Genomic DNA, 17,908 nt, shown 5'->3' on the forward strand with positions numbered 1-17,908 from the left:
AATAATCTTTTTTTTGTAGCTGTATTTCCTGGTTTCAAGTTAAACATAAATTGCATGCACTCTTTTGCTATGAAGTGAAGAAACTGGTCGTTTCAAATCAATGGCTTTTCTGTGCCACCTTGTATCAGGTATCTACTATGTTTCCAAAATATTCAAATTACATATTGACAAGTATTATTTTAGTTTTTGAAGCATCGATAGAGACCAGTCCAGAGCAGAATAAACATATCTTGTACATCTTTGTTATACCTCAGGGATTCAGCCATTATTGCAGCTGCCAGAGTCCGAATGAACTGGAGAGAATTAAGTTGTTGCTCTGCTGCTAAATAATAAAACATTTGTCACATGGGTGTGTTAGGTGAGGGGCCATCTGCTGGGGCAACAACAGTTAGGCAAATTATTATGGAGAAAAAAATTGACAACCTGAACCAATTGGGAAAAGGAGGTTAGAAATGGATTTTGCCTTACATATTTCCAAAGAAATTTAAGTGAAAAGCAACTTAGGGATCCAGTTATTTCACCTCAAGTGAGGGCGTGTACAAGGCCGATGATGTCACTGGAACCCTTAGTACTCCAAGTGCCAACGACAGTCGTTGGAGTGACAGTTGCCTTACAGTTGCTCCATTTCAGTGGTTTATGCAACAGATTGGCTTTAGACAGAAATCCACTGTACCAAGATGCATTTCAGGTGCTCTTAATTGTCAACTGCCACCTGGCCCCCCACTGCAACAAGATTAGCAAGAGCAGTAATCTTATATCCTTTCACTTTCTTAGCCCTTTAAATAGTTGGCAAGAAATGGCTTTGAACAATAATACACTTTTACACCCTGAGAAGCAATATTTATGCACATTCAAAAATGTTTATTGCAGATGTACATTGCAATATGTATTTCAAATAAAAATAAAAGGACAATATCCGATTTAACACTTCTTTATATTAACTTTATGTCCCTATTTGAATTGAATTAAAATGTAGAATGCAGCATTGAGCTAATTAACATAGAAATTTGTTTTGCATAATTATTTGTACATTTTTAGCTTTGTTTATATGGAGATGTTACTCAAATATAATTGAGTAATTGTCACCTTCTTTCGGATTAGGAGCCTGTTTGTCTTGTATATCTTTTCCTACGTATTTTAATCTTATTTATCGTTTTTTATAATGCCTAATGACTAACCCTGACCTTTCTGCCCCTTTTTATATGGCACAATGAAATATATTTATTTCTATTTCTTTAAATGAAGTGTGAAAAGAAATTGGGGTACAAGGTGTTTGACTGCTTCTCTGAACATATTGCTGTGTTTTGGGGCTCACTTCGTTAGTTACTGTAGTGTGCACTGTACCTGCAATGGCTCCTTAATCTTTTTCGCATATTACCTGATCTTCTCTCTCCTGCTATCTGCTACTGTAAACTGTGCACCAAAGAAAAATTGTAGTTATTTTTTCTTTTACCCAGTTGTGGATTCATTCTTCCACAAAATACTAGTTGCCATAGCCATTGTCTTTATATGTATCTTTATATATGTCTTCTATTTGTTTATCTGCAGATAGCTTCCGTTACTCCTGTGACATCTGTGGCAAGAAGTATAAATACTACAGCTGCTTCCAGGAGCACCGTGACCTGCATGCAGTTGATGGTAACCAGGAGGTTTTTTTTTGGACAATTTGTATGACAATTCTTTTTTTTTTTTTTTGAAACTTCCAAGACTTGATCTGGAAGCCATTTATAAGTGAACTCCCTATTTCACACTGTTCCCTCACCGTAGAGTCTCTACATCCTGCAGCAGCAACAAAAGCTGAGTAGCATAGTAAAGAGGAGGAGATCAGAAAAATGGGGAGCCTTTTTGCACACAAAAAATTCATTAAAAAATATCAAATGAGCAATAAATTGACTCTAATAATAGTCTGTCTCAGGTAAAATGTAATTAGGATTATTCAGGCTAGTTCTCACTTCAGTGGAGGTAAACGGAGCCCATTATTTTGTGAATGTCAATAATGGGTACAATATGAGACATCTCAAAGAGCTCAAGTTACATACTGTAAGTATTCAGTTTAAACAAATTAACGTTTTTTTCCTCAACCCTTCCCCACTTCTCTCTCAGATCCTTATGAACAGGTTGTGTTACCTGTGGTGGATGGCCTTAAAGAGGAGGAGCCGATTGAACCCTACCAGAAAATTGGACCAAGTAAGACTGATTGATGCACTTTTTTATTTAAATAGTTAGTTCCGCAGATATACCAGGACAGGACAAGATTACAAACAGTACTATATGTACAGTAGCTTCGACGAAATAGATTTGCAGCTGTAACACGTTGTTTTCCAAATTCTGTGATTTCATTTGTGTTAGGTTTTATTTAATGATTATTTTAGAGGCGGAAATTTGACATTTGCTTAGTTGGTATTAAAATTCTAAGTTGATTATAGGTGCATCTCTCCTCCGATTTTGCTTAACATGGCATATGTTTGATAGCTTAAGGCCCAACTGTGTCCAGTTCAGCGTATTGGAAACAGTTTGTAATGAACAACCTTAAGTCATGGTGATGATCCATGTTAGAAAAATAACACTAAGCATATGAGCTAACTCCACACTGGAAAGCTTTCAGAACATGAGTCCAAAAGTCCTCCTTCGCAGGGGAAAAAGCAATCGCCCACGTCTGCAGAGACCGTGGGTTCAGCCGTCAGCAGTGGGTGTCCCTTCAAACACAAATGGCAGTGTTCGCAGGTGGGAAGCCTGCACTTGTCACTGCACTAATGACTCCTACTGATGAGGGGGGTCATGTTAACTTCCATTGGAGACTACTGTGTTTTTATGTTCTCTAATATTGAGGTTTTGCTAAATGTACATTTTCAGTCGGGATAAGATTCAAATCAGAATCACCAGCTCCTTTGTCTTCGCCACTCTATTAAGACCTCTTTTTTTCTGCTTCTTTCCAGTGAAATAAGACAACATTAACAGAATTATTCTGAATTTCAGTCCCTTTTCTATTTTTGATATAATACAATTAATCCAACAAACTGGACCTAAATTGATATACAGGTTTTACCACTAAGATGTATTTTGATGAAAACAAAGGTTTGATTGTGTATTTTCTTGTCTGCAGAAACTGGGAGCTATGTTTGTGAGTTCTGTGGGAAGCAGTACAAGTATTTCAACCCATACCAGGAGCATGTTGCTCTTCACACACCAATGAGTAAGCCTGTTTAGTTAATGCCTAAAGCCACGATGTGTAGGATTTGAAAATGTCCCTATTTATGTCATTTTGTTTGTTTGTACAAATATAACCTAAATTGTGGACGAAGGGCCAACATCTCAAATATTGTTTTTAAATGTTTACAATAGGAATCGACCGATATGGATTTTTGGGCCGATGCCGATGACTGATACAGACTGCCGATTTTCTTGAGCTGATATTTGGAGCCGATACTACTTTTGCTCCCTCAATTTACAACATAATAATTATTCGATGATAACAAATTGCGAGTCTCAATTTAAAAAAAAAGAATGTTTATTGAACTTAAAAAAAAGGCATCTCCATCAACACAAAGCTGCCTGCGGACACCTGTTTGTAAACAATGCATTGGCCGATACAATACACCTAAAAAATGCAAACATCGGCCGATATTAATATATAGTAATCAGTCTATCACTAGTTTACAATGTAAGTATTGCATCTTTGTGAAGAAACAAATGAACAAATCTGTATTATCAGATTCAGATCAGTGGTGTACATTTGACTATGAGGATCTTTCTTGATGTAGGCTCCTTTGATTTGAAGACAACACGGGTACAGGAATGTAGTAGCATGGATATGAGTAAATTTGGCCACAGCCAAACTGGTAAGATAAAAAGTAAGCAAACTTTTTTTTTTTAATTCTACATTTTTTCACCAGTTTTGTTGATTGATTGTTTGATGCTAAGTGACATTTGCATGCCTCATTTCTTTGTAATCCAAATGTTTCTTCTCTTAGCACACATGCATACATAGCTGTACCTGCTTCGGCTGGTGACTTAAACATATGATCACCAAAGTGCAGTCTTGTGCACCTAATAGCACTGTGCAGAGCAGTATGTTTTTCCTTTTTCCCCCCTTTTACTTAAGTGTAGTATTTACAGACCATATACATTATATTCCTCACTGGTGATGTGATGACTTGAATGCTGTTCAGTTGGCTGAGGGTTTCAACATAACAAATTGTAATATGGTTGGAAACGAGTCAGGTCAAAATTGATGTTGATAAAACAACCGAGTGAACATGATCAGAAACCAAACACCTATTGCCTGTATTGCTGAATAAGGTCTTTTTAACATGGCATTGTGACTCTACCCTATGGAGGAATGTTGGGTCTATGTAAATCATAAATAAGTCATAGAGTGTGGTCTATACATACTCTGTAAATTGTCCTGAGAGACTTTTGTTATGATTTGGCACTGTAAATAAAATTGAATTGAATTGAAGAATAGTTGCCCACACGTGGACAGAAGTGCAGCCTGTTGGTTTCATATGATATTGGCAGAGCTGGGTTTGAGGGCAGGAACCGTCACAACAATATCACAGTCCTGTGAGGTTGTGGTAAGAATCCATAAGAGCCTCACTATAACTAAAGTGTGTTACATGGAGCCAGTGGAAAAGGGATTTAGGAGAACCCGAAGAGATTGCATGTACTGTAAGGTTCTGGGTCACCTTGCCACTGCATTTGCAGCAATCCTGCTGGAAACTATTAACCTCTAATGAATTGTTAATTGCACAATTTAAGTGATGGTAGGTTGAGCATTTTTTTTTCCTTTATGACTTTTTTGGCTGCTTCAAACATCTTAACAATAAATGATGTTAAAAAATATTAAAATGAAATATAATGCAGTCCACACAGATTATTCTGTCTTACCAAAGGTTAGTGTGATTAAAGCTGCTGTCTTTTTAAAGCAGGTTTCACAAACTAAAAAAAATCAATTAAATACTTTTTTGTTTTTTGTTTTTTACTTCTAAGTAAAATCAAATACAACAATGTATTTTGGACCGCGATTCTCCATGCTATCCATTTTTTTTTCTTATAAACATTTTTCCAGTTGTCATAAATCATTGATTTTTCTCCCAACCCCACACCATCCCTCTCTCTACAAAGAAATGCTCTGCCATAAAGAACTATTTAAAGCATGGCACACACTCACATTATAGAAGTGGGTCAAAAAGATGGAATGAAAAGTTGGAATTGAAACCATATTTAAATGTAATATGAACATTTGGATCTTTTGTCAAGATTGTTAGCGTGATTGATTTGCATGCTGCAAAGTGTAATTACGATTAATAACTTGCATGCCATTGACTTTGCTCCATCTTAACTGCTGTGTGGGTTTGTAGCTTAACTCAAGAATATTATCCACGTTACTTAGCATGGACATCTCACCCAGCCTTTCTCCTGTGTTTTCTTACAGACAGTCCATTCAGGCGGAAACTGGAAAGTGCAATTCAGTCTAGTCTGGTTGACACAAACAGTTCGCAGAATTCAAGCGGTGAGCACCGAGTCACTTATTTTATATGAATTTGTGTGGAATAATTTCTGCTAGAATGGTGAAAGGTATTTTCAGTTCTGCAACAAGCAGGTATATGTAAATGTCAGTATAGAAACAGTATTTCTACAGTTTTGCAGCTGATGCCTGGTCTGAAAATTTGGACAAACCTCTTTAAAAAACATTCGTCACATAAAGAGGTTTATGTGACCTACCCTGTATCAGTTGTTACTATATAAAACTCAAGCCCAACAGCTTTATTATTATTATTATTATTATTATTATTATTATTATTATACTCCACACTCTACACATGCAGAATGGAGACCTTGTTCAACACATCATAGCAGTGACTCAAAAAGAGATTTGTACTGTAGTTAAAGGCCCTGAGAACCTATTTTTTAAAATCAGCTTCTAACAGTGAGAAATACTGTCCTGCGTGAGCAGAACATTTTGTACAAAAGTTACAAAAGACTTCATTGTTTCTCATTTGAGTTTGTCTATGTGACTTTTTTGTGCCGTCTGTCTGTGCTTTTATCACCAAGGAAAGTTGTTTGTTTGCCTGGTGCTGGAATTAATCAGTAAATGCCCTATAGTAAATACAGTATTAAAAATGGCTTGTATACAGTTTATGTCGCCATCAGTCACTGATTTTTATTTTTTTTTTAAATCTGTTTGCTTTTTTGTACCATAGAAATAGTTTAAATTCTCTTTCACTGGCCTTATGAAAGAATAACATGAAAACTAAAGACGCTCACTGAATAAAAAAAGGGACAAGAGTGAGCATTAATGGTTAAACTTCCTCCCTATCTTTTTGTCCACAGGAACTCCAAGCCCTCTGGTGGCCAGCACCTTCTCTACATCCCAGAGTAAGTCCAACCCAACCTTCCTGTTCAAAACTGAAAATGTGCATGCTGCTTCCATCTTATCCATTTCATCTTTTTTTCTGGTGTGCTTATTTTTATTTTTTTAAATCTATCATCGTTTGATACAATTAGTCTCTCTATAATCTTTGTGATTAAACATATTTCTGTATTAAGCTTAATATAACCAGGGAATGTCTGAATAGATTAACATTAGCCATATTGTACATCTGCAGTGTGTTCAAATTGCCTTGTGATAACTAACAACTAAGCATCAGCTGACTTGTACTATCTGTTACAAGGTTTTGTTTTGGTGCGCTCTGTTACAAAATGGTTCTGTTCAGACGTGTAAACATTAATTTGTTTATTATGTTTTATTGTTTATGTTGCTTTTTACTAGATAGGACAGAAAATGAGGGGAATTATAGGGAGGGGGGGTTACATGCAACAAAGGCTTTTCATACTAGGGACATTGTCATTGCCAGCACCTTAAATCCCCCATAGGATTCCCCAACATACACATACTAAACATTGCTGCAATTAACACACATTGACAAAAATGGCATCACAATTTTTCAGAAATGCTGCTTTAAAATCAAGTCACTTTGGGCTACAAAAATATAAATAAAAAATGACTTCCAGAGGATAGATCAGGGATATTAGAGGATAGTTCATGTACAGATGCACAGTGTATTCATTTTCTCCTCCAACAAAGAGTCAATGCTCTTCTGGGCCTTGTGATTTTTTAGAACCCTACACTTGTGGTGCCTGTGGCATCCAGTTCCAGTTCTACAACAACCTGCTGGAGCACATGCAGTCCCACGCTGGTGAGTCCACGACTACAAATGCACGTAAGCTCGACAGGAAAACAAATAATGTGAACACACCCTCAGTGGCTGCAATGCATGTGGAAGTCTGTTTGATCACACAAAATCTTTAGTTGTTTATAGTAATCAGGGTTGTTGCAGATCTGGTTCTGAGGCTGCTGGATACATTTATTTAGGTTTCGTTGCAAAAGCTTTAGTGCACCGTACATGTAACCATGTATTTATACTGTATAGTAGTGCATTATCTTCAAATTTTTTCCAGTTGATTATTCGGAAATAAAGACCAATTTCAATCACTAGCAACTATAGCTGAAAGTCATGACAAAATGATTTAGTCTTGTCAACAGTCTAAAAATCTAAAGAATTGCCATATTTGAGCAGCTGAAACCACCAAATATTTGGCATTTTGCTTGATAAATAACTAAGTGCAGTTTGTTTACCCTCTTATGCATAAATCATGTTTCCTGTCCTTGTATGCAGTTCTAATAATACTATTATTATCTGGACAGTCATAAAATATTGTTATCCAGGCTTCACGAATGGAAACAAAATACATTTAAACTAGTTAATCATTTATGATAGGTTTTTTTTTCTGTTTGGCGTTGGCCTTTGGTCCTTGCTGTTGGAATTATTGCAGTGAGAACAGCTGGTTTTGAAGGCACAACTTTTTAATGAAAGACTCGGGTTATGTTTATTTTTTTACCAGCTGTAACAATGATGCTGGTATTGTATTACCTTATGAGAGTGTGAGTTTGTCATCATGGAAAAATGTGGTCCTGAAACACCTACTCTAGCGGGAACTTCTAGCGGAATTTTTTCACTTTGCCAGATGTATATATTTCAGTCTGTCACTCTGTGTCTGTGGACAGATTTTGTCACTGCTGAGGCGTCACAGCTGTGCAAGCTGCAGTCAAGAAACTTTACAGGTGTGTAGTTGAGATCAAAATTAAGGCTGAGTTTGAAGATGGGTGTGATCTAAACACGGGCACCAGAAGTAGAGGGGTAGGAAGTAGGGAGGGGACCACTTAGCCCCTTTGTGTCATTTGGCATCACAGCTAGTGTGATCCATTGCAAGATGGTCTCTAGTTGTCTTTTCTTTTGCTGACAGTTGTTTTCTTTATTTAAGTTTGTGTCATAATTTTATTCTTCCCTTTTTTTTCACTGGAAATGCCTAACATAAACTTTCTCCATTAAAACCACATGATATTGTTGTCTCTACCTGATGTTCTGTATCTGTATCTCCTCAGCGGACAATGAGAACCACACCAAAGGGGACTCTCCCAAAGCCTCCTCAGCCTCCGGTCCTCAGGAGCAGCTGTGGAGGGGCTCTCAGGCTCAGGCTCAGGCTCAGGCTCAGGCTCAGGCCCAGGCCCAGGCCCAGGCCCATTCCTCAGTTAAAATACAAATCCAGCCTCAAAATATCTCCCAGAGAAACCACACAGTCAGCCGTAAGTACAGTATTAACTTCATTATTTGCACAGGACTATGAGCTCGCCACACACCCATTTGTATTTGGGAATTGTTGAGTTCTTCTGTTGCACTAGAGCAGGGTTTTAAGAATCTGAGACTGTGGGCCTCACCTCAGAAAAAGCTTGGAAGTAAAGGCGCCCCTTTAATTTTGCTCAATTCCTGATGCCTTTTGGATCATTATAATGTTATTTAAATCCCATAGACACTCAACAATTGAGCAGGGAAAGCTTTAATATTGCTGTTTGATAGGACTTCAGAGGACACTAAATGGGTCAAAGATGGTCTATTCTAATGCATTTATTACTTTCTGTCTGTGGGAGATTATGCAAAACTTAAATTCACCAAAACTAATGTATCTCTCACCTTTGAACTCTGAGCTTAAGAAACAGCTAGGTTTGTTGCCATTGTATTGCCATATCTCTATTATTCTCTATGCTTCTGTTATTTCCTTTTCCTTTCTCAGATACAGTGTGTTTTCTGCCAATAAATTAAACTAAAAAAAACAAACACTAATAGTCGTTCTCCTGTTTTTCTCTACCTTCCTTTCCAACTATCTGCTTTTCGTGTTTGCAGAGAATAATGGACTACCTGAGAAGGAACGACAACAGGTGGCTGAGCGGCTCTTACGGGTAATGTGTTCAGATCTGAGCATGCTAAATGTGCTTAACAGCAAGGACTTCCTGAAGTTGGCACAGACCCTTGTGGATACGGGTGCTCGTCATGGTGCCTACTCCACCCGGGATGCTTTTGGCAACATGAGTGCCTTGGCACTGCGCCAGCTACCCCGCATGTACAACCAAGTCAAAGTCAAAGTCACGTGTGCTCTAGGCTCTAATGCTTCCCTTGGCATCGCTGTCACCTGCCACTCTCAGTCAGCCGGCCCAGATGCTTGCTATGTTTTAACAGCCTACCAGGTGGAAGGGTCAAGACTGAAGCGCTATGTGCTCGGTGTGAGGGAGGCTGAGCTAAAGGAAGGGCCTGAGCAGGTTCACCACTGGGTGCAGAATGTGCTGTCTGAGTTTGTGATGTCAGATATTCGCACCGTGTATGTCTCAGATCCCAAAGTGTGGGCAGTGGGATTTGCGGGATCGCCACTTGGTGGTGGTGGTGGCCGGAGCAGGATATGCTTGCGATGCGCTGGGTGTTCACTCGGTGCAGTTGTCCAGGCTGTTCTTGGGAAGCGTAGCCTCCAGGCTCGAGGTCTTCATGAGTTGGCTGAGCTTCTCTCAACGTGCCGAGATATTGCCTCCTCCACCACACTGTCCCTACGTGAGGAACAGTACACCAACACATCTACAAGCACAACCGAGGAAGGTACACAGGGCAGTCCTGCACAATGCCCCAACCCTCCTTGCTGGGATCGTACAGCTGAAGCTCTTCTGCAGGTCCATGCCCACTTCGAACAGATTTGTGAGGCTTATGGACGCAGTAAGACCACGGCTCCACTCCTCCAAGGTCTCAACAAGCATCTCCTTGGTACGCTGTCTTGTCTGCTAGCACCTCTGCGTCTGGCAGCTCTGGAGCTGAGCAGCCAGAGGAGACCAACCTTACAGCAGGTGCTGCCTGTCTACTTACGCTTGGAGAAGTTTTTCACATCCAAAGCTGGAGAGGCTGGAACTGGCACGGCTAGCAAACTCTGCCACTACTTCCTAGAAGCACTTAAGGAAAACTTCAAGGTACTGAACTGGTATTGCTTTCTTAAATTTACATTTTGCTGTCATAGTGATGATTCCTCTTAAATTCTGAAAGTATGTAAAGAATATTGTCGAAATTGACCAATGCTGGTACATTTCATTAAACTTTGCTTGAATATATAGTCTAAAACTGATTTAAGCCTTGAACTATTTTAAAATAAGTAAACAAGATTACACATCTGACCAGACATGTGATACCAACTTGACATTCACATTGGAACCAATAAAGCATTCAGGTTTAATACTCATATATAGATATAGTGCAGAGAGCCTTGATATGTATGATGAATGCTTATGAGTAATTGGATTTAGGAATGACTGACAGTCATTGAAATGTTTGTCTATCTCTAGGTTGAACGTGCCCACCAGGTAGCCATGGTCCTGGACCCACAGCTAAAGCTGCGTTCAGTACCGGCCTACCAGCATGAAGATATAATCTCCCGTGCATGCGAGATGGCTGCTGAAACCAGGGATGGAGGTATGGCCGGTGGTGGAGGTTCAGGTGGTGAAGAGCGGGACACTGATGGCCCACCAACCCCTAAAATAAGCCGCATAGAGGGAGGGGGAAACAATGGCGGCACCTTAAGGGGGTCCTCCTCATCTTGCTCAGTGTCTGGTAATGGTGACAGTCAGAGCCAAGTTAGACAAGAGATTTTTCAATACCTGGCTGAGCCTCTTCTCCAAGGCACACCTGACCTCTTCCAGTACTGGAGCTCGGCAGTGAATGAGAAGTTCCCCAGGCTTTCTCGCCTGGCAATGTGGCTCCTTGCTGTACCTGCTGTAGGCATACACAATGAGTGTGTGACTGTGTGTGAGCAAAGCCTGGCTATGAAGAGGAGGCAGCAGGTAACTGCTGAGGAGATGAACAAACTAATTTTCCTTCGCTCCAACATGGGCTAGGAGAGAAACTCAACCAACCCTAATAAACCAAACCTTCACCTCCAACCAATGACTTTAGACTATTATTTATATACTGTAGATTTAGACCAACTGTAAACTGAAATGTGTTAAATATTCTCAAGACAGATATTTACAGGAAACTCACAGTGTATATGTTGCAACACCCATGAAACAAACGGCTTATTGCATATTTTATATGGAGAAAGGACTGTTGTAAGGTACTGTGGACAAAATGTAGGGGTGGAACGTTAGCTCTCAAAAGATGGTCTCGTGTGGTATGACACCCTCGGTTTGGGATGCACATGTAAGCAGGATCAGTGTTATCATGGTCAGTGGTTTAAATTACTCCAGCCTAATGACAATACTGCTAAAAGGCTATAATGCTGTTATTCTCACTAGATGGCAACATTTTCAGGTACACTCAGCTTCCACTGCTTGAAACTACTGTCATACACCTGTGAAAACATAAAGCAGAAAATACTGTAGCATGTACAGTATTTGGAGAACGGTCATTTTGATTGGTGTATGACAAAAAAAAAATCAAGAGGTGAATCTTAACTGCCATTGCACCTCTGACAAGTAAGTGCACTAGGTTTATGATGACCATCACTGAAAATACTTTTTCTCAACATTCAACCATGAGAGAAGGTCAGGTTTCTGATTATCATTGCATTTGATGCTTATTTGACGGTTGCTTCAGTGGCCTAAAAATGTAGCTGTGGATCATTTTCATGCACAAGATTGCATGCATTTTTAATCCAAAGGGGTAAAACTCAGCTGATAAAACATTAATAAGGATATGATGCTTTTCATTGTTGTTTATGTTACAAATTGTCAAGAAAAGTCCATCCATTGTTTTTTTGTTTTTTTCTAAAATTAACTCAAGAGCTCTTATGCTGCTAGAAATGCAAGTCAAGCGGCTAGATTTGCACAGAAGGGCCCATGTCATAAAGTCAATAAAATCAAGCTTTTGGTTGAGTTTCCTTCACACACACAAAGAGCCCAGCATCATATTAGAACCAGTTTGTGGTCAGCTTTTACAACAATTTCATTCAACCTTACCATAGGTGGATTGCAGGGGAATTAAGGGGAATTAAATAACATCATATAATACTTGATGATCCAACCCAGCTTGTATGTCAGTAAATACTCAATAATAACATCTAGATGCCATTTTGTGTGGCTTGATGATAGTTTCAAGTGCTGGTACTTAAGGAATTTCACATCAGTCAGCTCTGTGAAAAGAGATATCAGTACACTTGTTGATACTGGAGACGTTCTGCCTGTGCATTGCCCTCAGACAAACAGAAGTAATGTTAATAGCCATCAGTTTGGTAAGCTTGTAGGCAAGGATTTAATTCATAATTGCATAAATCCTTGAGTGGTTGCCCACTATGTGTATATGTGTATTTTTTTCAAAGCTTAACTAGAAAAGACTTGTCCATAGGAAAGTTATCATCATTATTTTATTTATTCTTCTTTCCTAATTTATAATTCATATATCACCATTGGCTTCCTCATGTGGGCTACACACATCCATTTTATAATATGGCATAGTTGCCAACTTCATTTGTTCTCATGATGCTCCTACAGTTAATTATTAATGGTAAAGTATTATCTGTAAAATCAATGGGATTTTCTCAGGAATGAGTGCACCCAAACAGGCACCGCCACTTTTTCCCTCACTGTACCGAAAACACACCAAACTGTGACCTCAATTCCGAGGTATGTACTGAACCATGACTTTTGTGAAACGTTCCACCCCAGATACAGTTAGTGCCATTTGCAACAAATGAAAAATGGATCAGTGAGGGGTTTTCTTTTTTTTTTTAGGATTAAATGAATTCTGCCAGTGCATTCACTAAGGTCAACACATGCATGATAATGCAGTCATGTTTATTTTTTTATGGATTCTAGTATACATTTACACAAGCTGATACCTCCTAAAATGGGTTGGATGAATGGAAGTTATATTGCAAGTTTGTTTGTTGCCTTTGGTACTAATAAGTCAAGGACTTGTTTGTCATCTCTGTTTTTGGGCCTTACGTCTCTTTCATGTGACCACCTTAAACCCTACAGTCAGAGCTAACATCATGCCTTTTATTTTTGCTGTTATATGGCCTTTTTCACCATGTTTTCGAAAGCTTTCAGGGTGTTTATTTTTTTATTTTTTTACCACCCCTGTATACTCAAAGGGACCTCTGGTTTATGGTTTGAAACAGTGCCCTCCAGTGGTCAAATATGGGCTTTTTAAAAACGTATTTGACAAGTGCTTTACATATTTCAAAGTTTAATATCTATGTTTATAAAACAAGTCAGTTATTACTTCAATAATACCACACCCAAGCACAAGTATCTACTGTATAAACTTATACTCAGTAGGTCAGGTCTTCATTGGGCTCATACCAGAGCAGGAATTTATATATCAATACTGATATTGTGGTATAAGACTCATTTGGATTTAGTTTAATGATAAAATATATACCTAATACTTGTGGTGCGGATCAGTGCATTACATGATTCGACTGCACCACATGAATGAGAGGCTACATCATACTCTTTGAATCCTATTCAAATATTATTCACTAATATTTATCATTTTAAATATTAACTGTAAACAAAACAAAAAAATATGCTATTTATTTTATCCTGTTTCCAAGCTTTAGGCCTCAGTAAAACCTAAGGTACAGTCACATTGAACATATATTTGCTCAGTCTCTTATTCATTTCACAGACATTCAAGCATCCTTTTCCTGCTTGGGTATGACCACCTTCAGTCAATGAGTTCACCTTTTATTCCTCTTTGACCTCACAGACGTGCACGGTTGGCCAGTAGACACACTGATGAACTATACTTGGAAATGGAGAAGTATTCTAGCCCACCTGGTTTGTGCAATATCACACTAACAGACTAAAAACTGCTGCATCACACTCATAGTCAATGTACAGTTAGTGATCATTCTCATCAACATTTATTTATGACCTAGGTTGGAATTGTGACATTATCTCCTTTTGAGGCTGAGTGTGGAGAAATATTGTTTAATGTGACTGTACCTTTTCGGTTTGTAAGGACACAGGAAGTGGTAAGTCAGTACACTGCACATTGGAAATTTGGGCATTTGAGTGAATGGGCAAGCCAAGAAGAGACAGGTCTCGCTAAAATGCTAATCTTTTTAGTTCTCCTGAATGCTGTTCTGTCAACTTTTACTATAATGCATTATAGGTTGAACATGCTTAAATAATGTCTGTCAATCAAAGATGAATTGCAAACTACACATTGTTTTTTATAGACTGTTACTCTTCTTACCTCCAGCAGCTTTGATTTAGTATTTCTTAAATTATTTTTTCTTCTTAGTAAATTCACACCAGGCTGAAAAAGCACTGTTTTTGCTGCTGTCTCTGATTTAAAGTTTCCAGCCTTTTTCACTGTCAGTGACCACCTTTACATGCTCAAAATATTCTGTTTTCTGCACTTATTCTGAAAAAGACTATTTGTTCTAGGCTGTTTATACGGTTAATGAGAATTAATTTTTCACTAATTCCCATTTACATACGAGCTGTGCCAATTTGTGTTTAGGTTTTTTTTAGTTTCGCACCGGTGGCAGACTTGAGCCCACATTTCGGGTCATCAGGAGAAACAATCCTTCTGTTAAACATTATAAGGAATTAAAGAGAGAGGCTGTGTTTGCACAGTCAAACAAATGTACCTATTTTGCACAGCTGCATGCAAATAGAATAATTTGTGAAATCTTCAATTTCATTAGCCATGTAAACAGCTTAGTAGGAATATTGTCTGTTTTGCATGGCAAAAAACTGAATATTATTTGCATCTAAGCGTAGTAACTGATAGATAGCACCTGAAACCACTCCCACACCTGTACATCACTGCAGCCAGGTGAGAAGTTAAATCACTTGAGGTCAGCAAAGACACCAGTTTCAGGGTATGTTATGTTACACTATAATGGTTTATTTTCTTGCAATTAATGTTGAAAATAATTGTCATTCATATTTTAACAGAATCTATTTTCCCCCTCTAAGGCTTGGGAATAACAACTTGATTCACTGTAACCAAGACATACAACATTTCATTGTGATAATATGTACACTGCTGTTTTCAAACTGATTTATGTCACACATTTATATTTTGTTTAAAAAAAGAAAGATTGTTGTAAGTATATTTTAAATTGACTTTTTGAAGTACTAATCCAATGTTTTACCTCATTACCCAGAAGGTAAGGTTTTAATTTAAAGATTGGAAATCAGATGTTCATAGAAATTTATGCTTTGGTCTAAGATATAGTAAAATATTGTACATTGGCTTGCAGTTTTAGCAGTGATCCTCGATTGAACTGATGAAGGGATTTTTACGGTTTTTAAATAAGTATTTTAACTAGGATATGCTCTGGGACAAAATGCCATTGTTGACCTAATTATGTCAACTTAATGTTACTCAGAAATAGCATTTTTTTTTTGTTGATTAAATGGGAATTATATCTAAGATATGCATGCTTTTAATAAGAGTACCGGTATATAAAGTTAGAGCCAACATGATTCACTTCCATCTGATGAGAATCACTGGCTAGTGAGTAAACATTACTCATCAGGAGTCAGATAAACAACCCGGACTGACTTTAAGCTTTCAAGGTGGGAGTAGTGATGCTGATCATGGGTTGGTGTTTATGGGTTGACATCATCCACTTTCAGAGGATTTATTATGTAAATACAAGAGAACTGCTGTTTTTATGCCACAAGGGGGAGCCTTCATTTCAGAGATACAGTAGGGAACACCAATAACAGTATACCTCTATTTTCTACAGTAGCATTAAAGTTTTTTGATATGATATAACTCAACTTAGATACTGTTATTAGAAAATTGAAATCAGCTGTAAGTTTTATTTTGTTTCAGGATTTTAACTTATTCAGATAACTGTAACATGGTATAGGAATGCAAACATGGAGATCTTTTCCGTTTTAACTATGGATTATAGTCTGTATTATCAATTCAGGTTAAGAAATTAGTGTTGCTTTCATCCTATTTTACAGGCATTTCTTCCTTTTATACTCTGCTAAAATGCAAAAAAAAAAGGGTTTCACTTTGTCTTTTTTATTGCACTTTGGCAGCAGATTCCTGTGTAGCTTCAAATCTGAGTTGTCTTATTAGTAAGCCTAATTTATACTTTTGTAGCAACACTATTTTTATATAATGGCGAAGAAAGGATTAAGTGTCTTTTTCTTTTGTTTTCCTGTGTCATATGTGGCAGCGCTGTTCAATGTTTCTTGAATACATTACCCACTGTAGTATGTGATGTGTGAATAAACTCCAAATCTGTCAACAACACTGGTGTGTATGCAGTTAGATGAGTGGCAGATGTATGTGTGAGTAGATGGATGGTAAAGAATCTGGAATGTATTTGAATCCAACAGTACCCCTCTGACAGGGGCAACGCAAGAGTATTAGGCTCACACATGAAGTTAAAAAAGACAATGAAGTTGAACCAGCAGTATTAGTGGCAGGCATAAGAAAAAAATAAAATCGAGGGAATTTTCTGTTTTTGTTATTTTGAGAATAAAGTCGAGAGAAGAAAGATTTTGTCTTTTTCAAAATGCTAAATAAATAAAAAGGTTTTCCCCCCTTATGTCTGCCTTTAACTCTCTTTCTTAGTATTCAAGGGTTAAAAGTAAGATTGGTTAACAGCTTTAAACTTCCTTTGCCTGCATTTCAAATGAAAGAAGTTTCCTTTCTCTGTCAAGGGATAAAGTAAAATGTTTAGAAAGCCTTCTTCTGTATTTATGAATCAAGAGAACCTGAGAGGATATTTGACAATCTTCTTGTAAAAAAATTACACTAGTTGCTTATTTTCAGTATGAATGAGGACTCCCACATATAAATAGAGCAGAACTTTCCACAGTGACAGAGCAGGAGAGACGGGGAACCTCAAACACAAGGGAAAAGAGGCCTTATATAAGGGCAGAGCGATTGAAGACTCAAACATTGGGAGAAAATATACAGAGGCTGCTTAGGGGTGCGTGCAAGGGTTCCCCAGGGGCCAAGGATAGGGCTAAAGAGCGAAAGAGCAAGCTAGTTTTCATCACAGCCTGCTGTCTTTCTCTCGTACCCGGGTCAGCCGGCCCCTAAGGTGCAGCAGTCTGCTGCCATGCAGAAACACCCGCACTCTTGTCTCCTCCGCTGCTCCCAACATAAGGGCTGCTTACCAAAGCCTAATTTGCAGCACATGCATCCAAGTTTGCCTCCCCACTCTTTCTCCACTGCCCCACCAACACACAAACACACACACAAGATACAACCTCCTCCTTTCCTCCATGCCCCACTGATGATGGTGACGTTTTTCCACAAGCTATTACTACAGTGAGATGCTATGTTTGTTTTTGCTTAAGGCACCAAGTGTTTGCACTCACTTGTCAGTCATCTAGTAAAGCAAAATGTGGGGGAAAACAACACGCCCACTGGACATTTTGCTTCCGTTTTACTCTGGGTTAAGGAAAAGTTGCACATCAGCTCTTTCTCAAGGAAAGTAAGGAGGAGTGTGTGGGGCTGTTTTTCAACCACACAATTCATGTACGGCGAACACATTTAGCTGTTCGTTTTTGCTGGATGCCATTGTTCTAAAATTAGGAGTTTAAACT

At 38.3% G+C, this 17,908-nt stretch overlaps 1 protein-coding gene across 3 annotated transcripts in view; it reads left to right on the top strand.

Annotated features, from left to right (window-relative positions):
* Positions 1 to 16,536, top strand: part of znf618 (zinc finger protein 618) — a 32,411-nt gene extending 15,875 nt beyond the window's left edge. For 2 of the 3 annotated variants that reach the window (XM_083930506.1, XM_083930508.1), the window contains 10 exons: positions 1,549 to 1,638; positions 2,104 to 2,187; positions 3,104 to 3,193; positions 3,762 to 3,851; positions 5,435 to 5,512; positions 6,334 to 6,378; positions 7,122 to 7,223; positions 8,447 to 8,647; positions 9,243 to 10,345; positions 10,715 to 16,536. In XM_083930506.1, the coding sequence (XP_083786632.1) occupies positions 1,549 to 1,638; positions 2,104 to 2,187; positions 3,104 to 3,193; positions 3,762 to 3,851; positions 5,435 to 5,512; positions 6,334 to 6,378; positions 7,122 to 7,223; positions 8,447 to 8,647; positions 9,243 to 10,345; positions 10,715 to 11,263 (2,432 nt within the window). In that variant the 3' untranslated portion in view covers positions 11,264 to 16,536. The remainder of the gene's footprint in view (positions 1 to 1,548; positions 1,639 to 2,103; positions 2,188 to 3,103; positions 3,194 to 3,761; positions 3,852 to 5,434; positions 5,513 to 6,333; positions 6,379 to 7,121; positions 7,224 to 8,446; positions 8,648 to 9,242; positions 10,346 to 10,714) is intronic. The other variant, XM_083930507.1, reaches the window with a different exon arrangement.
* Positions 16,537 to 17,908: the final 1,372 nt, after the last annotated feature.

Source organism: Echiichthys vipera (genome assembly GCF_963691815.1).
Source record: "Echiichthys vipera genome assembly, chromosome: 16".
NCBI lineage: Eukaryota > Metazoa > Chordata > Actinopteri > Perciformes > Trachinidae > Echiichthys > Echiichthys vipera.